This window comes from Equus quagga, chromosome 3, assembly GCF_021613505.1.
Source record: "Equus quagga isolate Etosha38 chromosome 3, UCLA_HA_Equagga_1.0, whole genome shotgun sequence".
Taxonomy (NCBI): Eukaryota; Metazoa; Chordata; class Mammalia; order Perissodactyla; family Equidae; genus Equus; species Equus quagga.
The window spans coordinates 65424297-65451087 of NC_060269.1; the positions used below are offsets into that span (position 1 = coordinate 65424297).

Sequence of the window (26791 nt, forward strand, 5' to 3'; positions counted from 1 at the left end):
AAAGAAAATCTCTAGTAGCATTTATAGATTGTGAAATCCTTAGTAATACCAATATATATTCGAAACATGTTCATACAGAACCAATACCGCTCCTTCTCCACGTAAAAGAACACTTGTTAAAAATAATTAACAAAATATCAATGTAACAATGGAAACTCATCTCATTTCACTGTGCCCAAAGTTATGACACAAAATACTGGCTTAAAGAGGTAGATTAAAAAGAAAAAGAAAACCAGATTCTCCATTCTTTGTCACTTTTATTCAGTAGTAGTTTTTTTTTTCCTTATTTTCAGTGCCAGACACGGCAAGGAGTGATTACAGCCAACTGTTATTAAAACATTTGTTCGCAACATATACCCCCTTTACCACTGACCCCAAACTGACTCATTTTGTGTGCTTTCGTTCTTTCTTTTTTTTAATATACCACCACCAAGAATGGGTGGAGGGGGCAAGGGCAGGAGAGATGAGGGGAAGAGTCCAGGAGGCCAGAAGAGGAGGAATGCTACAAGCCACAGTAAGAATGAGCTGTATTTAATTTAAAAAAGGGGCAAGGGGTGTACCCCACAAATGATACAGTAATGAGGATACACAATTAAATCCCGTAAGCATGACTGAAGGCTTTCACTGTGTTTGACGTCATCACAATGGAAGGCATAAAAAGTGGAGTAAATCAATGTTGATACAGTCCAATCTAGTCCATTAGGCAAGATGGTGCAAGAAGTCATTTAAATTAAAAGTGCCCTACCCTTACCTAAATGGCTAGCAGACATGGAGAACACCACAGTGATGAATCCACAGAGCTTTCTCCATGTAGCTATAAAAATGTGTTGTCGAATGGCACATTGTCAAACACTGGAAAGGGGCGCCACAATGGACCTCTCTCTTTTTTAGGTACGAATGCTAGATTCAACTATCTCAACTAAGCAGGAAGTGGGCTCTTCTGCTAGGAATGCCAACCCTAATTCACTTTGTCTTGAAATATATACAGATTGTTTGTAGTAGCTACAGCAATGATATTTTCCTTGGGGTGCCAGGCCGTATGAAGTATTTTCTTGTTGAAGTCTAGGCTGTCAACACTTATTTCATCTTTCTTTCGCTTGCCACTTGCACAGACTTTGCGTGGCTTCAGAACCGTGCGGGGTTTATTGTTTTCCCGTGATGCTTCTAGGGTTATGTCTCGCTTTGTGTTCCTGTCAAACATTCTGAAGAAATTATTGTAAGATCCAGTCATGACAACACTGTAAAAGTAGACAGAGCACTCAGTCAAATTACGTCAACAGTTTGTTTTCAGTAAAATGATTCAGTCATGAAACCTAGCGTAGGACTCTACCGGAAACAGCTACCTCAAGCAGATTTGAATTCAGGGAGAGGGCTGCTGACACCAACTCAGGGACCAACCATTAGAACAAACTAGAAATATGGTAGTAGTTAACTTGGTTTTCTATTAATGACTCCTTTTCATGACTACCAAAACTATCATTAAAGTTGAAAACATCCTCAAGTAAAGCTTGTCAGTAGTACTGAATTATCTTTGTTCAATATTTTTGCAACTACAGGCTATGCAATCAATCAGACCGGCCAGCTTCTTGAAATGCCAACCCACTGTGCAACTCGCAGGTTCTAAAACCAAAAAAAAAATGCATGGTATACAGCTGTTCATAAGAAACCAATCCATTACTTTATGATTTAAATTATAAACTATTTAATTTGTTCCCAGGACATTGTCTGGTTCGGATAATCACATCTTATGAATGCTTATAAGAAATCTACTTCTGAGAGTATTAAGTAGCACACACAATTTTTATTAACAGAAAATCATTTTACCTATAACACTAAATACATTTTAAGCAAAATTTTTCTGACTAACTTGTTTAATAGTATCAGTTTAAAGGAGTGTCAAATTCTTACTCTGTCTAAGACACTTTATCAGTCCTACACGCCATCCATCACTGCTCAACATTTACTAAGTATTTCAATAGGCAAAGCTTCAGTTTGAAACCATTAATAATTTGGAAAGAGTCTGGCGCTGTTATTGCCTACTATATTCTTTGCACGTTTAAATCATTGTAAATAAGACAACAGGATACCAAAGACCTGTTTAAAGTAATGCTTGAAAACAACCCTGAGTATTTACAAATATTATACATTACACAGATCATATGTTAAATACAAATGATGACCACCTATTCAGTAATGTCAACTTGGGGGCAAAGGAGACTTGACAACGTTTTAATCCAACTCAAGTTGGTGCATGTACCTGAAGGTAATAACACTTTATCTTTTAAAATAATTTATGTAATTTAAACTGGCATCTCCCTATTATTTGAATTTGTGAGGTTTTAATGAATTAGGACACAGTCTATGGCTATTTGTAAATTTTAAAAGGTGTTGTTAGGCCAGCATTTCTGTGGTATTTCTGCCCCAAAATGTATAACTGGAATATAATCATGAAGAAACATTAGACAACACTCAAATTAAGCAACATTCTATAAAACATCGGGCCGGTTTTTTTTTTTTAATTTTTTTTTTTTTTCTTCTTAAGATTGGCACCTGGGCTAAAAACTGTTGCCAATCTTCCTTTTTTTTTTTAAGGATTGGCACCTGAGCTAACAACTGTTGCCAATCTTTTTTCTTTTTCTTTTCTGCTTTATCTCCCCAAACCCCCCTGTACACAGTTGTATATCTTAGTTGCAGGTCCTTCTAGTTGTGGGATGTGGGACGCCGCTTCAACGTGGCCTGACGGGTGGTGCCACGTCCGTGCCCAGGATCCGAACCCTGGGCCGCCGCAGCGGAGCGCGCGAACTTAACCACTTGGCCACGGAGCTGGCCCCAGGCCTGTTTTTAAAAACTGCCAAGGTCACAAAAGACAAGGAAAGAATGAAGAATGGCTCCAGATTAAAGGAGGTAACCAGATATGACAACTAAACGTACATACACTTTTGAAGTGGATACTTGGCCAGATCTTTTTTTCTCTGCTAGAAAGGACATGTTTGGGAGAACTGGTGAAATTTTAATGGGATCAGTGGATTACAAGGCAACAGTGCATCAAAGCAAACTTTTCTACTTTAGATACTTGCTCTGTCATTATGTAGGAGAGTGTCTTTTAGGAAATTGTCATTAAAGAACTTAGGGGCAATGGGGCATCATGTTTGGAGTACACTCCCAATTAGTTCACAAAAAAGTGTGCGTATCTATTTATGTGTTTATATTATATATATATATAATACATATATATGTGAAGAGGAGAGACTGACACAGCAAACAGCAATAGGGAACCTGAGTAGAGGCTAAATAAGAGTTGTGTTACTCTTGTAAATTTTCTCCAAATTTGAAATTATTTCAAAAAACTGTTTTAATGTTAAGGGAAATAAATAACTTCTTTCTGACAATGGAACATAAAACTGCTAACAATATGTTTACACCATGCAAGGAAGAACTACTTTTGGCAGTGCACCATATCCTATTATATCTTCTTTCTCTTCAAATTTGCTAATTCCTTCTTCTCTCTTCTTCCCTTTCCTTTTTCCTTCTTGATGCCTTACATTTAGCTGTGGCACTCAAAGGCAAAGTTTGCTTATTCCTACTCTAAATTTACCACGGCCAGCCTATGACTGGGCCTCATATTATAATCAGATAAAAATAATTTTAAAAATCAGACAAAAGATAATCCAAATTCTATTATCCTCTGTAACATATAACACCACAAAAACCAAATCATATCAAGCTTCAGTGATAAAACTATGGTTGAATAAAGTACCTCTAATACCTTGAAGGCAAGTTCAAGTAATTCCAAAATTACGTTTTTTACTATTTTCTGTTCTACTGGTACATAATAAATAGTAATAAATACTCACAACTCAAAATTGAAAGATTAAGACTTATTTATCCTTGGAAATAATAGTACACATTTCATTACATAGTAAAAAGGAATCATGCTATAGCAAAGTTGCAGATTATAAAAAGCCTAATTACTCATGGTAATATGGTTAAAATAATATATCGTAAATAAATTAATGTATTATCTGGAAAAACTGGTGTGTAACATTCCAAATGAAATATCTATTGCCTAAATATTTCTAAAAACAGTTTAACAGTAGAGTAATAACCAAACTGAAATTTCACCATTTTAACTCTTGGCATGTCAAAAATGTGATTGATCTGGTTCATAAAAGGAAAAATATTAAAGAAATTTAAACCAATTTATGATATCTACAATTTCTTGTATATTTCAAATTTACTAGTAAAACACAATGTTTAATTTTTATCTGCCAATATTGCTGTAAGATTACTAAATTTATTTCGAGGAAAGTCTGGGGAAAACTGAAGATTTTTTAAAGATTCGTAATTCATGTCAACCCAAAAACAGTTGGCCCTATTTTTAGTGAAATGTGGCAACCATACCAGAAGGAGTGAAATTATAAGTTTCTTTCCTCTAATGAAATTCATGTTTGAATGACAGGTTCAAATTATAATCAATTACCTGTCAGATCCATTCCAACAACATTCAAATTTGTCAAATATGCAGTCATTTTCATACAGTGAACAAAGTTTACTTCTGAGGTATTCATGCACCTGGAGAAAAACAAATATATATGCATATATACACTTAGTTTACACCTCAAGATCTATGGAGTGAAATTAGAAAAATGATTTAACAAGCCCTTATTTAAAAAAAATGCATTTATAGACACATACACATACCTTTTAATCTTATTAAAACACAATTCCCTTAGTAGCAATAAAGCCATTTTTATCCTTTTGCACACATGAGCCCCCTTCCATGAAACTACTGTACAACACAGGAAGATACCCCTTTGGGCATGGCACATGTACTCTTTATAAGCTTGACTAAATATTCGGGCCGGAAAACATTTGAAAATGGCACAGATAAGAGACTCATTAAAGAATATTACAGCAATGTTTGAATATGCGAACATTTGGCTTCAGCCCATAAATTGCTGATTAAAAAACTCAACTTTTTTACTTCCTTTTTAAACACCACTTTCTGGGTATAAATAAATAAAGTCTACATTATCATTAAGTGCCTTTGCTCTGCATACCATGGCCATGCCCGGTCAGGTGATAAACCACATGGTCACTCTAGGTATGCATCACTGAAAAATCTGCTATCACCTGATACTGCTAACACAATATCAAAAGCTAATGAAAATGTACCTGTTTTTTGAAATATTATTCTACATTTACTCACTAGTATTTCACAAAAAGATAAACTAGAAAATAAATCTGGTATTTAAATAAGTATTCTGAGAAATGATACAGTTCAATATTAATACTGTTAAATTACAAAGGAAAGTTCCAAAGCATTTGTTGTGATGAGAGAGAAAGAAAGGAGTCTATCTCACTATCCTTTTTACTTAAGAGAACCTTAAAAAGGTAATGATGGAAAAGAGAAGGCACCTTCTAAATGCTTACAATTTTCTATTCTTTATGAAACAAGCTAAAGTCATTTTAAGTGTTCATTTCAACTCTTAGTGGAATGATTCAGGCCATGCCAACGTGACATTAAGTGAAAATTTGTTAACACAGAGGAATTGCAACTCATGTGGGGTTAGGTTAGGTTTAAAAGTGAGCATGTAAGGCAAAAAATGAGTGAGATCAAAATTACCCTTCCATGGTATTATGTTAAGTGAACTAAGCCAGACAGAGAGAGGCGAACTCTGTATGACTCCACTCATAGGTGGAGGTTGAACACAGAGACAAAGAGAGTTGACTGGTGGTTGCCAGGGGAAAGGGGGGATGGGGGGAGGGCGCAGGGGGTGGGGTGGTGCACCTAACACATGACTAACAGTGATGGACAGGTGAGATTTCACAGGGTTGTAGACTATCATGATCTTGATAAAAAGTTAAAAAAAAAAATTACCCTTCCATGACACATAGCTCAGCAAGATGCTTATACAAAATGAACAAGAATAGAAGAATCTGCACATGCCACACTGAGTATGATGAGACTAATTCAGCATAGGCAGGAAAACTGCAAATCAGGTAAATCAGAACAATTTAGCAAAGTTTTAGAATGCATGTACAGGATTTCTCACCAAACAATTGAAGAATATGAAGTTGAGACAGATCACAATCTTGGCAGTTACACAAACGTAATTTGAAAACAAAGCAGTATTGTATTCCTTTGCTTTTGTTTCAACGTGGCATTCATTTTGAATTTTCATATAACCATTAAGGAGAATCCCAAGTAGTTTATGTTTGTCAAAGAGGATTAAAAAGTCTGACAAATAGCATTCTAATTTTATTGAAAACATACAACATAAAGAAAGTATCATTTATAAATTACGTATTCTTAAAGCAGCGTTAAGTGTTTTTCCTCCACTGTAGCCTAGGGTCTAACAGAGGTTTCTGCTGTCCCCTACCCTGTTCTCAGCTGTGAGAATCTTCTTTTCTCTTCTGTAGAAGGAGGAGATAGGGGGACTAATAGTAGTGGGTGGTTGAAAAGAAGACAATCCAGAACTGACATCCTACAACAGACCAGCAACTCTTAAAGCTGCCCGCTGGGCTTTAGCTTAAGACGACAGTTGTCAGCCAAAACGCAGAATGCCAGTCCATTTGACTTGGCACGCTAAAGGTAAGCTCTAGTTCAACTACTCCTGCACATACTCCAACCGGGACACCCTCCCAGGACTGACTATTCTCCCCAATCCTCTCCCCCTCAGAGCTTAAGAGAGAGTACTCTTCCCTCCTCACTTTAAATGCCGGTAGAAGCAGGAAAAAAAGTTCTCAATGTTGAACCAAACCGGCAGCAAAATCAAATTGACAACACAACCTACAAAAGTATATGTAAATTTAACATAAGGAAAAGCAACATACTTGTGAATCTCTGAAAAAACAGTCTAATGGTGAACAAACTCTGTATTAGGATTAACACATAATACAAAATCCTTCTCTATAAACACTTAAAAGAAAATTGGGTATACGCTCATTGAAGAAAAAAACCGCAAATACCTGGTATGTTTCCACAGGCCTGTTTTCCATATTTAAGTCCCAAATTTTGACAGACAAATAGTCTCTAGTCATCATATATCGACCACTATGGCTGAACTTTACATCAGAAATAGAGGAGATGATTTCAGAAAAAAAAGACCTGTTACTGGGATCTTCAGGTTCTTCAAACACTAAAAACAGGAAAAAACGGCAATTGGTATAATATTCTGGCTTGGAAAAGCATTTGCTGAAACAATTCACAAACTTCCTAAGAGAGAGCTAAAAATGACAGGCTAATAAAGAACTGAAAACATCTCTCTGGCTATAAGAACAGAATCTCCCTCAAAGTTCCTTAAGAGAATGACTGAATACTGGAGGCTGAAGATGCCAAAGTAGGTAGGACACTTCCCGAGTCCTCGGCTAGTTTCGCAGAACCAGACTCACCCAGGGCTTCCGGCTTCAGTGCACCAGGTTCGCAGATTCTGCAAACACCTCACTGACTTTGCCTGTACTGCCACCACAGGAAACACACCATTCTCACCATCCAGATTCATATCAGCATTGCATTTTTTCAGTGGCCAGGTAAAATTACTTTGATTAACAGGCACGTACCTATTTTCATGAGTTTTAAAATACTCAACAACATGAAGCCAAGAACAATACAAGCCCTAAGTTTTTAAACCAGTGCTTTCCAAACTTTTTTTTATGCCAACGAAACCTCTTCTCAGAAGAAATCTTCCTAGGAAGCTCAACAAAGAAAGGAAGAAAGGGAGGAAAGGAGAGAAAGAGAGAAGAGGGAGCAAGGGAGGAAAGAAAAGAAAGAAATGCTCTACTTGAATACAGGGTTGGAGAGCCCCACCCCAAGTTCCCAAAGAAAAGCATTCCATTAAAAATATATCTACTGGGATATAACAGACATGCCTCTGAGAGAAGCTTCTAAGTTCTTCCAGTAGAATAACCTATAATGCCTCATGTGGACTTAGGCAACTTAACAAAGGGTACAGGAGGTCCTGGGCACACAGGTTTAAGACCTGTAAACCTATGCAGATGTTGTTCACTGTGTCCAAGGCTAGTTTCAGATTAACAGAAAATGTTACCATTTGAAAAAAGACGCAATAAACTTACGTTTAGAGTGCCTATCACAGAGGGCAGATGCCCTCATGTCACATAACCGAATAGTTCCTTTACTGCTGCTGTATACAAATGTGTTACAGCTGTTGGGATGGAATTCTGCTGCTGTAATCACCTCTGTTAGTTCCTCCATATTGGCAGGCTTGATGTCCACAATATCTGGATGGCATTTCATTAAGGAATTTCCATTTAGAAAAAGAGCAAATATAATTTTACATTTCTCAAATCTAAAATTCATTCATAGATTGAAACACAAGTATTAATTCTGAATTAAATTCTAGTCACTATATGAGTATAAATCTCAGCGGAATTAATGCTTAAAAAAATCTTAGAAGAAAACATGAGCAAATTTTAAATCATTTTAGAATGCAGAAGTCTCTTTTTTGAGTATGATACAAATCCCAGAAGCCATAAAGAAAAGATTGATAAGTTTATCCTACTAAATATTAAGAGAACTTAGTGTACATTCCAAACAAAACGAAACAAAACAAAAAATCCTTAAAGGGGCAAAAAAGAGGAAACTATTTGCACCACAAATGATGGAGCTAATTTACCTAACGTTAAAAAAAGTGCTTTAAAAATAAAAATAAATAAAAATGAAAAATATGCACAAATCCAATGACAAAAGTGGAAAAGAACAAAAGATATATAAATGGTTGATAAATGTAAAAAATGCTCACATCCACTCATGATCAAAGAAACGGAAATTCAAACAAAAAAGGACTTTTCACTAACTAGATCGGTAAAGTAATAGGCTCTTTTATAACACTATTGGTAAAATATGAATTATAGCCATGTTAATTTTTCAAATGGTATCTATTTGGAAATACATTAACAGTAGTAATAACTACTAACATTTATCAAGAACTTTTTAAAAAACATACTTAAAAACAAATATATTTATATACATTTCTATATTTGTATGTATATAGTATTTGTGTGTGTGCCAGGTATATATGTTTATATATCACACACTTGTATATGCACAGAAAAATTTCAGCAGGATAATATAAAAATGAAAATGGGGTTTGGAGAAGTATTTCTATTGCCTTTATACCATCATGCATCAGGACTTGTATGAATTTTTTTCCCTTAATGAGAATATTTTTATAATTAAAAACATTTTTAAGAACAATAGTCCACAAATTTATTTTAACAAAAAACTATTAAAAAGTTTCTTTTTTCATAGACACTACAATAGACGAATTCCTTAAAATTTCAAGAATCCAATTTTTAAATCAACACATTATGCCCTTTATCAACAAACACTTCCCCTGGTGTTTCATCACTCACACACAAGAAAAAAATGGCATAAAAAAAGAAGCCATTATAAAAAAAAGGAATCAGAATACACTAAGGAGAGATGAAAAGAAATCTAGTATGGGCGCAACATGCCTTCTTTACCAAACACCAAAAAAGAGAAACCAAATGGATACTAAAACTCCTGTCTGTAATTTCCAGATGCCAAAGATTAATCCGCAAATCATCTGCAGATAAATAGGTTTCGTAATCACTATTAATAGAAATTGAGTTGATGTGATATGTATGAGCATTGGCAAATATTCTTCGTGGACTGGCCTCAACCATTAGATCCATGGGCCTAAAGACTGGCACCTGGCAACAACACACACAAAAAAAAGTCATTACAATATGTTCATTGTTTACAATAAAACAAGTTTCAGAACACTTCATTATTACAGTTTTTGAGAGAATATAAACAGTATAGTATGACACAGACAATTTTAAAAAGCAACAGATGATCCTTTAAAGTACTGAAATGGGAAGAAGGAAAATGAACAATCTGGACAATTTACCTTGTATTACAGATGGAAATACTAATAGAATTTGCAGTTCTTCCTAGTTCCTTTCGCTTGAAACACGTGCAAAGCTAATAAATGTTTATAGTTTAAATCCAAGTGGCTAAAAAGGGAATTGGCCCAGACCATCTAATTCTTGATATTTTTTAGCTACAACCAGAAGATCTGATCTCTTTCTATTTTTTTGATCTCCAAAGAAAATCTTGAAAATTAACCTTTTAATAGCTGACAATCAAACTATGAAAGCAAAAGCGAGTGTGGCACAGTATAAAACGCAGTCTTGTGCTGAGTCCTAGTTTGGCCTCTGGCCACAGTGAGGTCTCAGTGTAGTCAGGGTCTATTTAAAAAGGGAGTTCTTTTTTTTTTAAAAAGATTTCACCTTTTTCTCCCCAAAGTGCCCCTGGTACACAGTTGTATATTTTTAGTTCTGGGTCCCTCTAGTTGTGGCATGTGGGACGCCGCCTCAGCATGGCTTGATGAGCGGTGCCATGGCTGCACCCAGGATCCGAACTGGCAAAACCCTGGGCCGCCAAAGCGGAACACTCGAACTTAACCACTCAGCCACAGGGCCGGCCCCATAAAAAGGGAATTCTTAACATGCCATCTAAGTACAGAATTGTTAAGAGGGGACAGACTGTAATTGTTCTTATTCAAGTTCTGCTCAGGCTCTAGACTATGTAACATGAATAGAGAACACCATTCATCAGAATTAGAAACAGCTTTCTTCTGTACTCACTCGTAGTGTCGTGACTGTGGTAGGGTCTCTATATCTTCCATCTTCCTCTTTCAAGTTATACCCTTCTGGTCTTTTGTCCCTTTCACTGATTTTCCATAATTTTATTGTTTTATCTGGGGGAGACAATGAAGAAAGTCCTCAAAAAAACAGTAATACTAATTGAATAAAACTATTTTAAGGCATATTTAAACATGCTACTTCATATTTCACCTGAAAGAATACCAAGAATAAAGTCCCTTATCAGACTTAATAAAAAACGAATTTCCCATTACCCGATGAATAAAAACACATACACATATATACTACAGAAATCACAAATTTAAATGTTAATGGCACTCATAAAATTCCATGTGATCTTAAAATCAAGTCACAGCCAGGTCCTTATCCTCTAAAAATCAATAAAGCTAGGTGGAGAAAAACTGTATATGTATATAAACACTGTGTGTCTACGCATACATACAAACATATACATATATACACTCAATATTTAATTTTTAAAAGAGAACAAACAACAAAAATAAATTTTTATTTAGAATAAAAGTAGTAAGGAATATCTATCTCCCTTGGTCCCATACTTCATTAGCAAACCCTATCAAAGACTCCACAAATTCCTTCATAGGCCTGGATTCCTCTGTTTAAATCTCTCTCTTCCCCTGTTGAATGAGGGATTCATAAGAAGGTAACAGGGCCTGAAAAAAATTGACTGATTAAGGGGGCCAGCCCTGTGACCAAGTTGTCCATGTTCCGCACACTCCACTTTGGCAGCCTGGATTCAGGTTCGGGTTCCAGGTGTGGGCCTACTCCACTCATCAGCCATGCTGTGGCAGCATCCCACATACAAAGTAGAGGAAGACTGGCACAGATGTTAGCTCAGGGTTAATCTTCCTCAAGCAAGAAATAAATAAATAAATTGACCGATGACAAGCATATGTCCCCAAGTCCTTCAAGACAAAATTCCTAGGGTATCAAAAATATATAAAATTGGGGCCAGCCCAGTGGCGCAGTGGTTAAGTGTGCACGTTCCGCTTTGGCAGCCCAGGATTCGCCGGTTCGGATCCCAGGTGCGGACATGGCACCGTTTGGCAAGCCATGCTGTGGTAGGCGTCCCACATATAAAGTGGAGGAATACGGGCATGGATGTTAGCTCAGGGCCAGTCTTCCTCAGCAAAAAGAGGAGGATTGGCAGCAGTTAGCTCTGGGCTAATCTTCCTCCAAAACAATATATATATATATATAATAGTATGTTTTAAAATAAACTTTTATTTTGGAATTAAGTTTAAAGTTACAAAAAAGTTACAAAGACAGCACAGAATGTTTCTATATACCCTTTACCCAGTTTCTTCTAAGGTCAACATCTTATGCAACCACGGTCCATTTGTTAAAACTAAGAAAATAACATTAAACATTACTATTACGTAAACTCCAGTCTTTACTCAGATTTCACATTTTCCACTAACATCCCTTTTCTGTTTCAGGATCCAAATAACTCTGCATTTAGTTGTCAAGTCTCCTTAGTCTCTCTGACTTGAACAATTTCTCAGACTTTCCTTATTTTTCATCATCCTGACAGTTCTGAGAAGTAGTGTCTTGTAGGATGTCCCTCAACTGATTATGTCCGCTGTTTTCTCACAATCAAACTGGGATCATGAGTTTTTAGGAAGACAACCAGAGATGAAGTGAGGGTACACATGGTAACCACCTAACTTTTCCCTGGTGATGTTTGCTAGCTTTGATCACTAAGTGAAGGGGAAGACAGTATCTGCCAAGATCCTCCACTGCACCATTACTATTTTCCCCCATGCCATATTATTCTTTGGAGGAGAGTCACTAAATCCAGTCCTCACTTAAAGGGATAATTAAGTTACACTCCCCGTAGGGAGGAGTATCAATCCACATATTACGTGGAACTCTCCAATAAGAAGCATCCCTTCTCCCCACTTTATTATTCACTCAACCATTTATTTATATTACTCTGGACTCATGCATGTTTATTTAATACTTTGTGTTATAACCCTAAAATTGCATTCATATAAAAGTATCGTATTCTTACGGGTCTTTCAAAAGCAAATGGGCATAACACAATTTAAAAAATAGTGTATCAAGGCATTTTATAAAACTCTGCCATATTAGAGAGGCAGCAGGGACTCCTCTAGCATGGCTGCCTCTCTTTGCCTAGTAGAGAAGAGTAGATGCCCCTGTGGATGCCCTCAGTGAAGATGAACTGTAAACAGAGAAAAACTGTTAACTTTATTAACTTGTAGTCTAGTATTTCATCTAAACTCTATGTAATCTTGTTTATGGTTATACTATAGTTAAATTACATGTGTTTTCTATGTGCTATTTAGTCTATACATATTTATATAATTTAGGTAAAGAAGTATATATTTTAGAATTATTCCACTTGTCCTAAATACAATCTATAATATAAATGATCAAGCCTAAATTCCATGTTTTGGGAGAAATTACAAACTAAAGATGATGACGATGACAAACTGATTCCCCCCTGCCACTCAATCCCCTTAATCATCTTATGGGGCTGTTCAAATTCATCATCCTTATTAAAGATCCAGATAAAGAAATGACAGTATACTTATCAAACTTTCAAATGAGATGAAATTAATTTGTGGTTCCTAATAGTCTTATAGGAAGAAAATTATTTTAAAACAATCACGAGAAATTAGGTAATTATTTTCTAAAACAAATTAAACTTCAAAACAAAAATTTTAAAGTGACAAAGTTTGTAAGGAGGTAAAAAACTTTTTAATAGTATAAACACAGGATACAGAAGTGCTACACAATTTCAGCGTAGTGCTTGAGGACAAGGCAGGTTGGAAATAAAATAGTATTTTAATAATTTTTTTAAAAAAAATCAAAATTCTTATACCCTAGAGTCATGACTTTTTTATCTAGAGTTTTTGGCCCATAGGTGGAGATCCATAAAACTGCATGCAAAATTATATGAATAGACACACTTTTCTGTGAGGGGGATTATTAGATTCTCAAATAGATCTGCTACTTCCAAAAGGTTAAAAATTACTACTGCTCTATGGTGATTCCCTGTATTGTCAACACTAATAACTAAAGAAGTGTTCCAGAAGTCCAAAAGTTCCAGTTGTTCCTCTTGCCACAAGCAGAGGGTTGGGACAGGGAAAACCATGCTACCAAGTTTCCTTTGTGGGAATGAAGCTTTATATAAAACCCAAAAAGCTTCTTAGTAACAAGCTGTTAAAACACAACCTATCTACAACTGAACTTTGTCGATGGTTAACAGGTGAGAGCTGGATGTTTTTGCAATGTGGAGGAATCAAGGAGAATGCAGAGAAACGCAAAAGAAGATTAAAGAGAGAGAATAAAACCACTTGAAGAAACAGGAAATGAACTTGTGTTATAAGAAGGTGACTATGAAGTTAAGTGAAAACAATATGGGAAACACTGAACAGTTTATGATGATCATGCAAAACCAAAAATAAGATCAATTTTGGATAATTAAAGCTGGAATGTTTGGTCCTATTTTTCTACCATTCTCCCATAGTAGGAGTGTAAATAATCTCCAGATTATTTATACTCATAATCTTTTTTTATGAGTATAAAGACCCTTTACATTTGGGGGGAGGAGGTATTATTATGCTATATCTCAGAGAGAAGACTATACAAAATAATATAAAATACTATTCAGATTTAACAGATATTGACATTGTCCCGTAATTGCCTTCTTTCCTTTTAAAGTATAAAGCTTTTCAGATATAGTTCAAGTTCACTCTTCCATCCTTTTTCGTATCCCACCACACAGAGACACAGTAGTTTATAAAATCCCCATACCTGTTCTATCCTTTCACACTGGACTCTATTTTTGGCAGAAAAAAACAACGCAGCCCTCAAATAGTTGTATTTTATTTAGTATTCATTAACAAGAACAACAAAAAGACAAAAACCTACAATGCACTGTGCAGTGCCCTTTAAAATAATTTGTATTATTAATCAATTATTTTTCAAATTTACATAGTAAATATATTTGGAAGACAATGTTGATTCTGTCTACAGAAAAGAACTACAGATCCCTAAATCCCTGACCCAAGCACGGGAATTCTCAGAGGTCTCTACCTCCACTGAGCCTGTGTAGTTTTCAGCATCTAGAAAGGCTCGTCTGGTTATATGTTGCCTTGCTTATTTCAAACCACAGAAGAGCACATGGAAGCCTGCATGGAAGACACACATGGACATAAACTGAGAAGCAAAAGATATTTAAGATTTAATCCATAAGTGAATTGAAATGGGATTTGCTTCCAAATAATACTGGAAAGGAGTGGAAGGAGAAGTCCCTGGAAAAGAACTGGCTACCAACTGAGAATCGCTGGGTATGTAGAATTTCATTATTACTATTCTATTTCAGCCTGTGTTTTTAAAATTCCCTTTTATAAAAAGCAAAATGACTTAGCCTATAAGAAGTGAACTGTCAAAATTATTAGGGACAAATACTCCAATACATGAAATGAAATGTATAACATACTTCCTTGGGACATTTACTTCCAAAAGCAGAAAATATACAAACGGTATAATTACGTATTATTTCATGTCAAAGAAAATAGTAGTATGTGAAATGCTATTTGAAGTAGTTTAGTTTACTATACAAATTAAAACTGAAGCAAGATTAGAGGCCAACACATAACATAAGTCAACACAGTTCCTCCATCTACGATGTTGTTGAGTTACAGGCTTTAAACCGATATTTCTATTTCTCTTTCTTTTAATAAGGAGAAGCAAGGGGAATGCAGTTTATGTGAAAAGAGAGGGAGCAGAGGGTACTATTTCAATGGGTTAGTTGGTGAGAGCTTTGACAATCAGAAAAATGGGCACCTGAGAGGAGGCAAACATTTATGGTGTCAGCTAGTGGCGTCGTTTTGTGGAATGTACTTCCAAGCACTCGATAAAGTGGGCAATGAGGCCTAAACTGGATGAAGGGGGCACTCCTTTGTGTGGAAAATGGCATTTTTCCACCATGTCGCCCCAGAAGTCACTTGAGTTTACATTCTTTAAATCGTCAAGAACGGTAAAGTCTAGGTGCTAAAATATGATTTTATTAATAGTGAGGGGATGAGAAAATATGAGAGGTTTTCCCTAATCCTTGTGCCAGCCTCAAGAGAGTTTTAATCTAAATGTTTACAGACTATGGCTATCCAGAACCTGGAAGTATCCCTCAATCACTCTAATGACTCTCTTCAGACCTAAGTCCCCAAGAAGAAACCAAGTCACAGCAACTCACATGGAAAAAAACTTACAACAAAAAAAAATTACCCAATTCTTAACCTGTCATAAAGGACTTTGAATTCCGGTAGTCATTACACAATTCCAACCCTCACTTAATTCCTTAATTTTCTGAGCAAGCCGAAACAGTATAATATGAAAAATCTTCTTTCAGCCACGAGGCTTGTTGGGAAGAGGGCAATATGTCAACTCCAGTTTGTATCTTTGCTGGATGAGCATCAAGTAAGAAGAGTCCTAAATGGACACCATCCTTTGACAGAGTATTTAGTATTTACAGTTTGAAATACTCTTTGGAGAGTTTAGACATACTTAAAAAGGAGGATAAAAGGAAATCAACATTTACTGGGTGCTCATTATGTACACTAGGAGTTAGCACATTTAATACTGATAACAATACTATAACATAGATATTACCATCTCCAGTTTGCAGATGACAAAAACTCGACTCAGTGTTAGCAACCTGCGCAAGGTTACAGAAGCTGAGAAGTGGCAGAACAGGATCTGACTCAAATCCAATAGTAAAGCCCATTCTTTTCACTACGAATTGCGTGTGTGCTGAAAGTAAACTGACGCCTGAAATCTCCTTCACAGAATTCAAAAAACCGAATAAAAAAAGGAAGACAAAAAGGAAGAGTTTACATCCCGTATGGGGAAGAAATATTTCCAAATGTCTATTTGCAGAGATCTCTTAACTAATAAGCTTTGATAAGGGAAAAGTACCCTACAGGATGTGCATACAAGTGGGCACAAGAAAAGAAAAGTTAACACTTACCATTGGTAGACAATAAAAACTGAGCAGCATTTTTCTGGGGTAACCACCTAATTTTGTTGATCTTTTCTTCTATTTCTAAACTTTTCAAGTAGTCAAACTCTGGTTCATGGCTCTGAAAGGTGCTGTAAACATTATATTCTCCTCTGCTATGAGACTGGATTTTGTTCTAAAATGGAAACAAAAATATTTGGACCATTGTTGAGAAATATTTCGAAACAGACAAACGTAATTAATTCCAACAGACCTTGCAAATTTCAGTTAATTTATAACTTGCATCTTATATATAATTATACTGTTTTTCATACTGAAAAGCTTTCAAGCAATAAATAAGAAAGCTTAAAATAAAAAAAGGAGATGCTAACTAAAGCCTAATAATTAAGACCAATTCAAGAGTAAAGTGACACTAAAATATAGATCAATCTGATTACCATTATATATTAAATAATATAGAAGCATACTGATAAAAATAAATCTGAGCATCCATAAGAAGGGAGCTTATCTAAAAAGTAAACATTAAATAAGAAAAGCTTGTCAGAAACAGCTGGCTGAGGCACACCTTCTTTCTCTGCCCACTTTAGTGTCAATTCTCAGTCAGTTATTTAATATGATGTCTTGTCCTCCTGCTTTCCCTTCCGATGCCTGCCTTTAGGTCATTTCAGTGCCGAGAAACTCTTTAAGAGAAGAGCTCTAATAAATGTGATGGCAACATATGACCTCAGCCCCCCACCCCAAGACCACTGTTACTCATTAAGCCCACACTCAGCACTACCCAGCAAACCTCACTCCAGAACCCCATCAACAAGTGCTTACCCTCCTTAAATCAGCTTTCTTATATTATGAGACTAGCACACACCACTGATTTCTTTCTTTTAGTATTAGTGTGAGTGAATATAGCTTAAGCTATTGGATAAAGAGACTACTTGTTAACTTCTTCAGTTAACACTAATACTTTAGCAAAAATGAGAATTATAACCCATGGTCAGAAATTCATCTTTTAACCTATCATTACATGATTAAAAACCTTTCCACCAAAAATATTCAAAGTCTAGTTCAAAGAAGAACCTATGGAAAAAGTTTAAATGAAAGGTATTGTTGATAGTCCACTATTTTAAGTAAAAGTGAATTATCAAATGAAATGTTTAAGATTACTTGATAATAAAATAGCCCATTAGTTATTATTCTCCATATAAAAAGAAAATCTTACTGAGTATCTTGAAAGCATGTTTTGAGTTGTTTTTTCCAGTAGCCTGATTATCTGAATTGATCATTCATTGTTACACTGTTCTATTTGGACCCTCTGATAGCAATATCAATTATTATTGAGTGGATTTGCCAACATTAAGAATGCAGAACATACCACAGAATATACTCCACACTGGGGATACAGAAGGGGTAACAAACTCAGAACCTTCGTCTCATTGCCATACTCACATCAAATTAGATAACCTAATCCATTACATATGTATATACTAATACCACTTTGGAAGAAATTCCATAAATCTTCCACCTAAAATTACTTAATCTCAAAAGTGTTACATTCTCCAAGAAAACCAAGATAAGCAGCAATTAAATTTTTAATATGAATGCTAGGTTTTAAAGCAAGAAATTACAGCACTGTGTACATTAGATCTTAGAGAGAGAGACAAATTTACTAACAGAGAATCTCTATCTTTAAGTAACTTGTGTATGTGAAACTTCAGTCAAAAGCAGAAACTGGTCAAGGTCCATAAAATTCAAGTAAGCAATAGAAAGAGTCAAGGGCAAGCACACACCATTCTATATGCAAAAACTGGGCCTATATGGGTCATGCTATTTAATGATGAGTAAAGAAAAGCACATACATATAAAAATATTTTCTAAAACAAAAAAAGAACATCAACCTAAAAACTCAATAACTACATGGGTTTAAACGTGATTTATTAATGATCCAGAAGCAAAATCATGGAGATGTTTGGCAGTCTCAACAGATCACAAGAAGCAGTGTTTCTCTGCAACAGGAAAATATATATATCACAGAAGAAGAAAGTTACGTCTAGAAAGTTAAAGATGCAAGGCTGGGCTCATGTATTAGTACCTACTCTCTCTTGAAATCCACTAAAATTACATTAAAACAATTTTTAAAGACAAATTGACAAGAACAAAGAGTAAGAGCAAAGACAGCAGCAGCAGTAACATGGAAGAGGCCGTGTAACAGATGCATGAGTGGAAAGTGACTTAGTGGACTGCAGAGAGCTGGGCCCTCAGCCAGCAGTGGGATTTTCCCTAAAACTTGGGGAGAGGTGTTTACCTTACAATGATCATGACAGCACCGTTCTCCACATGAACTAAGTACAGTGAGCAGATAAGAAGAAAAGGAAACATAATCCCATGGCTTCAACACTGTGCCACTTGAACAAGAATGCATAAAAGAATGTTTTTGTTTTAAAAACTCTTCTACAATCGTAGAGAATTGTGATACATTCTACAATGCCTCATATTTGGGTTTTCTTGCACAGCTATTTGCACCTCCCTCTTTTTTCCCCTAGCTTGCCATTATGATCACTAAGAGAGAATCTCTTTACTTAACCATACAATCTACCTGTGTAAAATTTTCTATAATAAATTTACAAGTGCTTTACCCCTACCTGTAATAATGCCTAACATATAACAGGCATTCAATATAGATTTTCTAAATGAACAATAATAACAGTAAAAACAATGAATAAAAGGTGGTGCTGGTATGGTAATGGGAGATTGGAGTTAAACTGGTGGACAGAGTTTGGTGCAGAAATTACAAGGAATGGGTTAAATGCACACATAGCAAGACAGAAAAATCTTGAAAACATAGCTCTTAGTGGAAAAAAAAGTAGGACATAATGAGATGCAAGACAAGAGTATTCTTCACATACATTTAAAAAACAGTACACAAAAACAAAATTACCATTTTCAACATAGACAAAACAGAATTCATAAATATATAAAGAATACTATTATCACGATCAGAATTTAAAGCAAAGTAAAGAAGACAGTGTGGTACTGGCAAGAGGACTGAAAATCTATCAATGGAATACAACAGGTGGCCCAGAAACAGGCCTGAATTATGACAAAAGCTGCCTTGCTGCACAAGGATGGTCTTTTCACTAAATGTTTTTTGATAAAGTGGCCATTCATATGTAAAAAACTAACCTTGACCCCTACTACCTCAAACCACACATATAAATTGATTGCAAGTGAATCAGAAATATAAATGTGAATGTTCAATAATTAGGTTCTAGGCCAACACAGTCTGACAGAGCTTTCTGCACTGATGAAAATACTATTTATCTGTGCTTTTCCATATGGTAGCCACCAGCCACATGTGGTTATTAAGCACTTGACATGTGGCTACTGTGACTAAGGAAGTAAACTTTGAATTAAATTTTAATTAATTAAAATTTAAATTGCCACATGGAGCTAGTGGTTACCACACTAGACAGTGAAGTTCTAAAAGATAACAGGAATATATATCTTCCTGATATTTCTTACAGAGGACAGAAAAAGCAATAAGCCTAAGGGAAACAAATGATAAATTGTATTGCATTTATATTAATAATCTGTTTGTCAAAATATACCACTCGGAAAAATGAAAAGGCAAGTTGTAGAATGGAAGATACTTTTAACAAATATAACTGACAAAGGGTTCATACTCAAAACGTGTAAAGCAAGCCTACAAATCAACAAGAAAAATGACAGACAACTCAGTAGAAAACATGTGAAAGAGATTTTAGTAGGCACTTCACAAAAGATGATATCCAAATGGCCAATAAACGCATTTAAAAATGCTCAACCTCAGTGTTAGTACAAATTAAAACCACAATTAAGATATACTCATAACCTCCAACAAAATGTTTGAAATTTTAAAAAGACCAACAATAGGAACAGCCAGAATTTTCATATATTGTTCATGAGAATAAAATTGGCAGAAATCACTTTTTACTGTGATGTCTACTGAAACTGAATGCCTACCCCATGACACAATAATTTCACACATGACTATGTGCACCAAAAAACATGATCACCAGAATGTTCACAGCAGCATTATTAATAACCACAAACTGAAACAACCAAAGGTCTGCATCTAAAATATAACAGACAAATTGTGGTATAGTAATACAAAAAAACATTATATAGCAATGAAAATCAGCAAATTATATCTGCACAAACATAATACTGAGCAAAAAGGCCAGGCACAAAATACTTACAGTATCCTTCCATTTATAACAAGTTCTAAAACTACAGGCCAAGCTAAGTGTCCGAGGACAGGCTTGTAAGAGGCTAACAAGGGGAGGAAGGAGAAATTAGGACTGGAAGGGGAATGAGAAGGGTTTAGGGAAGGGGGAGAAGTTCTGTTTCTTGACCTAGATGTCTGCTGCATGTTAATCCACCAATGTTTTGTGCACTTTTCTACATAAAGTTTTAAAAAATACAGCTCACAAATGGTACAGCTGCTTTGAAAACAGTATGGAGGTTCTTCAAAAAAAATTAAAAACAGAACTACCATATGATCCAGCAATCCCACTTCTGGGTATAAACACTAAAGAACTAAAAACAGGATCTCAAAAAGGCTATCACAATTGTCAAGAGGTAGAAGTGACCTAAATATCCATTGATGGATAAATGAATAAAGAAAATGTGGTACACAAACACACACACACACACACACACACACACACACAGGAATATTATTCAGCCTTAAAAAGAAGAAACTCCAGTTACATGCTACATGAATGAGCCTTGAGGGCATTATGCTAAGTGAAATAAGCCAGTCACAGAAAGACAAATATTGCATGACTCCACTTACATGAGGCATGTGAAGTAGTCACGCGCAGAGAAACAGACAGTAGAATGGCGGCTGCCAGGGGCTACGGGGAGGAAGAAGGTAGCCAGTTGTTCAGTGGGTATACAGTTTTAGTCATGTAGCATCGGGGAGTTCTAGGGAGCTGTGCACAACAATGTGTATGTGGTTGGCAATACTGTAATGTACACTTGAAAACTGCTGGGGGGTTGAGTTATATGATATTCTGCCACAATTAAATAAAAAACAAAATACATATTACAAGAACACATTCAAATGGTTATCTTTGCAGGGAGAGGTGAATGAGACACATCATGGGAACAAAAAGGAAAACGTATGCGTGCCTGTACACCTATGTGCACATGTGTGTTTGCTTAAAGAAGGGCCATGACCTAGAATAGTAACATATCATGAACTCAAGCACACCCCCAGGGCTGGAACAAACCAAAACAGAGGACAACAGTAAAATCCAATGGTGTTAAAGCCAACCATTTGGGAAGAGAACTGAAACTTCACTTCTTACAGAAAAGTAAACTGCAGAGGGAATAGTTAAATGTTCAAAAGTAAATAAATAAAAGCAGCAAAATAAAGTACAATGGTGAATTTCTACATAATTTTGAAGTGAAAAGGTGCTTCAGAAAAATCAAAGCAAAGAGCAAAGAAAGGTTGACAGATCTGACTAGGTAAGAAGTAAAATATTTAAAGGTTGACAAAAGTATAGTGGGGAGAAAAGCGTATCTTAAAACAACAGGTTACTATCTTTCATGTATACAATGTCCTTAAAAATCACTAGGAAAAATATTAACACCCTCTCTTGAAAGATGACAAAGGTCAAAAATTGACATAAAAAACGGTCAGTAAACATATGTATGACTGCTTATCATCATTGGTAATCAAAATTAAGGAATGTTTTGCCCTTAAACTGGTGAAGAATAAAAAACCATGAAAACGACCATTGTCTCAATGATGGGAATAGGGACAGTCATATATACTGGAAGAACTTTATACAGCTTTTGTGGAGGATAATTTGTCAATACTCATTGAAAGCCTTAAAAAATGTAGATACTCAACAATTCCACTTCAAAGTATAACCTAATGAAAAACAATGTATGCAAAGATGTATAAACAAGTTAATGCACCAACAACCTAAATGTCCATCAGGTCAAATAAATTATGAAACATTACAGAGCCAATTAAATTCATATAGCAGATCAATGTTTCTTAACCATATTAACTTATGTGCAATGCTTCCTGCTACTATCTTCTGCAGATTCCACAAGCTACATGTTTATTAAACTTTGTCACTTAAGTTATAAAAACAGACTGGATAATGTTCTTCCGACCACACACACACACCTTTCCACTCAATGGTTCCAACAACAGGCTCTTCACTTCCCGGACTGAGGGGCAATATTTCAACCTGAGAAAATATCACTGTGCATTGTGCTCTTACTAATTTCCTTCTTTCTTAAATGAAATTAGAAAACATTTACTTTGCTCCTTGAAAAAAACATTAAAACTTTCAGAAAACTTTAAGTATATTTTATTACATTCATTTCACATAAAAGAGAATGGATATTTTTTTCAGCCCCCAAACAGAACACTACTAAAACTTACTGTTTATTAACGTTCCTTTAATCTTACATTTGTTATAGGCAATCGTTTATTTTATATTTCAAAGTAGTTTAAAGAGTTTTAGAGTCTTGTGAAGTGGCCATTCAGGGACAGCGACAGAAACGTACAAAACAAAATCAATTCATATCTGATAACAAACCACTATCAATGCACTTAGCAAACAAGGGAACTTTCCAGAACAAAGCAAAATACAGCACAACCAATGATGTAAGCAGAAAAAAAAATTTCAAACTTTCCTAAACTGATCACAAATGATGACGGTAGCAGTGAGTACTTCAAGAGTTTGGGGGATCTTATTAAATTATATTCAATACTAAGCTAATGCTCATCCACTGAGCGCCTATTATGTACTATAGTAAGCAAAACACAATTTAGAAGAACATCAGTCAAAGTTTCCTAGACACAAAACTATAAGATAGTGGAGGAGAGAGAAAGGCTAACACAATTAGAAAATCAAATCAAGTATTATTCTTTGCCTATAGTATCTGAATAAAATTTAAAGGAGATTTATAAGTTATAATTAATATAATACTTTAACATGTCATAAAATCTAAAATTGTTAATGTGCTATCCAGATCATCTAAATAGCTAAAATGTCTTAGTTCTAAACCATGCTTTAGAATAAGGGATGAAGTTACATAGGATGAATGCTTATTTACTGAAGGTTTTGCATGCTGCTTAAAGGAAGAACAAAAACCCACACACACAAACTTTGCCTCCTCAGACCACAGCCTTCTTCCCGTTATACATCACTGAAAAAGAAGGTAGATCTCAATGCTCTCTGATCCATGTTTCTCTCAAATAGGAATTCAACTTAGACCTTTAAGGAGTTGGTTTCTTTCTCATACAAGATTTAGCAGATGAGCCTACTTGAGATTTAAAACGAAAAAAAAAGGAGGAAAGAAAGAGAAGATTTTTTCTAATTGTCTATTTTTACCTTGCAGGTTCATAATGTATGACAATCCTCTGGACCTCGACTTCCTCATATGTCAAATAGACTTTACCCCCTCTTACTTCTGAAGTGACAGGGCATTTTTAAGAATTAAATGAGAAAGTGAGCAATGTTCAAATATTAGTTTCCATTCCGGAGAGGGACCAAGTCCAGGGAATCCACATTACGCCATTTAGAGACAGCAGGACGCAGCTAACACACAACGGCCTGGAATTAATTCAAGGAGCCTAATTTCAGTCTCTTCTCTGTGTCTCAGCCGGAAAAGTGACAAAGAAGATAAAGACTGAACCAGATGATCTTTAAAGTCTTATCCACTGGTAATATCCTAACAAGCCAGAAACACACACACACACACACATACACTCTCTCTCTCTCTCTCTCATAATTTGACTATAAGGTGAAGTTCGCTAGAAAATTTGACTTTGCAAGGCCGCAAGTCAAATCCTCCTTAATAACTAAAGCTTCAAATTAGGAAACCTACAATCACCTTTATTCTGATTAAGTGTTTACTTTCAAAGAGCCTAAAAAGATATTTGAGAAAGAACCCAATTTCAAAACATTTCAAAACCTATCTACACAGCTCAATCACAATACAGAATAGAAAAGATCAGTAGATCAACATCCTTAAGGCATTAAAAAACTAAAATACAGTGAAGTCTAGCTGCAACTCCATAAAACAATGTTCTGTCTGATAAAGGTGCATTTATTAAAATCAGTGTAGAAAAATTTTCAATAAATAATGTAATAATCTGCCTGGCAATTTGGGAGTGGTAAGGGAGGTAAAAAAAGGAAAGATCTGTGTATCACATAATTTAAGGTAATAAATTCCAACTAGATAATGAATTCAAATGGAAACAAAGTATGGGTAAATGTTTAAATAATTTAGGGGCAGAAAAATCAACAAAAATAAACAAAAAAGTAAACAAAACTTAAATGCAGCCAATCTACAAAACTGAAATACATACTGTCTCATGAGAAAGAACTGATGCCCTCACAATACACGGCCAATACAAATCAATTCAATAAATACCCCATTCGAAAAATAGGGCATAGAGCAAACAATTTTAATTATTGGGAGTATTAGGAGGTAAAGGATAACTAAAACCCAGTAAAATATCTTTTCAACTACCAGTTTGTCACTTTTATTTCTTGTTTCACTGTATTTAAAAGAGGGAAAAAAATACCAACAACTCAAGGGGAAAGGGGCAGTCTCGAAACTTTTGGTTGAAGTATATGACTTGGTAAAATTTTCTGGAAGGCGTCTGGGAATGTAAGCCTTAAAATGTACATACCCTTTGATCCAGCTATTTTCCTTCTAGAAACACTCTAAGGAAATAATAAGTGCTTCAAAGATTCAACTACAACGTTTTCAATGTCTTTTATGATAGCAAATAAAAATAAAAGACAGAAAACAAGAACTAAACAATCTAGGTATCTAACAAGAAAGACTACTTTATAAAGAAACTTCAGCACAGCTCCTTAACGGAGTATCATGTAATGATTAAAGATGATTTAGAACACAGTATGTGAGGAAAAAAAATTATACAACCCTAAATATATTATAATCTCATTGTAGAAAGATAGGCCTTTGATATACACCAGAAATGCCTGTTTTTGTTTGGTGTAATTACAGGTGCTTTCTTTGCCCCTTGTCCATATATCCTAAATTGTCTACAATGAGTATGATGAATTTTAATAAGTAATTTTTAATTAAATAACCTATGATAAGAATACAATGAAGCAGCATTTTATGTGTGAGATTTGGGAAAAGATGACGTGAAGAAAAAAGTAAGTAAATTCTAAAATTACTGGGTATTATTAGTTTCACAGGTTTGGATCTGTTTCTTTGTTGGGAATTTTCTGGACAACATAAGAAATGTCGTTAATTCAAATTTCTCAGCAACAGTTAAAATGAGAAAATTATTTTACTTTAATATGTCAAAAACATACTTTAAAGATCTAATTTCTGGCCTTAAGAAAACTAACATTTAAAGGAATCCTATCTCGTCTAACAGCTGTTAGTGACATTCATACTGACATGCTCGGCAATCAGCAAAGGTATTTTAAATGATACACCACTTCCGGAAAATATACTACTTTAATGAGTTGGAACCTCAAAATGAGTAGGTAACTGATAAGCATGTGATTCTGTGATAAGCATGCTTTCTAAGGTTTCTTCTATATCCCGTTAAAGAGTTTGGGGAATACCACATAAAGAACAAAAAATGAGAAAGATATCCTAGAAAGTTCCAGCAGTCCTAGAAAACAGAAAACAAAGGCTGTACAATGATCTGGAAAGAAATGAAAAAAGGAACAACTTCCCTTCTCAACTTCTCCTTAATTCTCCCTTAAAAAACCACTCTCCTTTAGCTTATCATGCACATCAGAAAGCCTGAGAGAAAACTCAAGGTCTGAGCAATCCAAAGTCAACACGAAACCAGCTTCTTAAACAACTGGAGTCACCTAATTTGAGCACCCATAGAAATAACTAAAGATCCCCTAAAATCTACAGAACACCACCTACTCTAAAAGTTCCTTAGAATCTTTCAAGAAAAACTGTATTAATAACTTCATTATCAAGAAGACCATATCCCACCATTTACTTTGTTGTCAAAAGCTATTATAGATAAGGTGTGAAAATAAGTTAGTACGATGGTCACCTATTTTAGGACATGCTTTACACAACACTGGATTAGATATCAAAGTTTTGGACCCTTACTGA

The 26791-nt window shown here is 35.2% G+C and overlaps 1 protein-coding gene across 2 annotated transcripts in view; it reads right to left on the reverse strand.

Annotated features, from left to right (window-relative positions):
• Positions 1-237: 237 nt before the first annotated feature.
• PPP2R2A (protein phosphatase 2 regulatory subunit Balpha) overlaps positions 238-26791 on the reverse strand; it is an 81601-nt gene continuing 55047 nt past the window's right edge. For both annotated transcript variants that reach the window (XM_046656387.1, XM_046656388.1), the window contains exons 4-10: positions 16670-16835; positions 10636-10748; positions 9519-9696; positions 8077-8241; positions 6973-7142; positions 4481-4572; positions 238-1238 (exon numbers count right to left, since the gene is read on the reverse strand). In XM_046656387.1, coding sequence (XP_046512343.1) covers positions 959-1238; positions 4481-4572; positions 6973-7142; positions 8077-8241; positions 9519-9696; positions 10636-10748; positions 16670-16835 — 1164 coding nt within the window. In that variant the 3' untranslated portion in view covers positions 238-958. The remainder of the gene's footprint in view (positions 1239-4480; positions 4573-6972; positions 7143-8076; positions 8242-9518; positions 9697-10635; positions 10749-16669; positions 16836-26791) is intronic.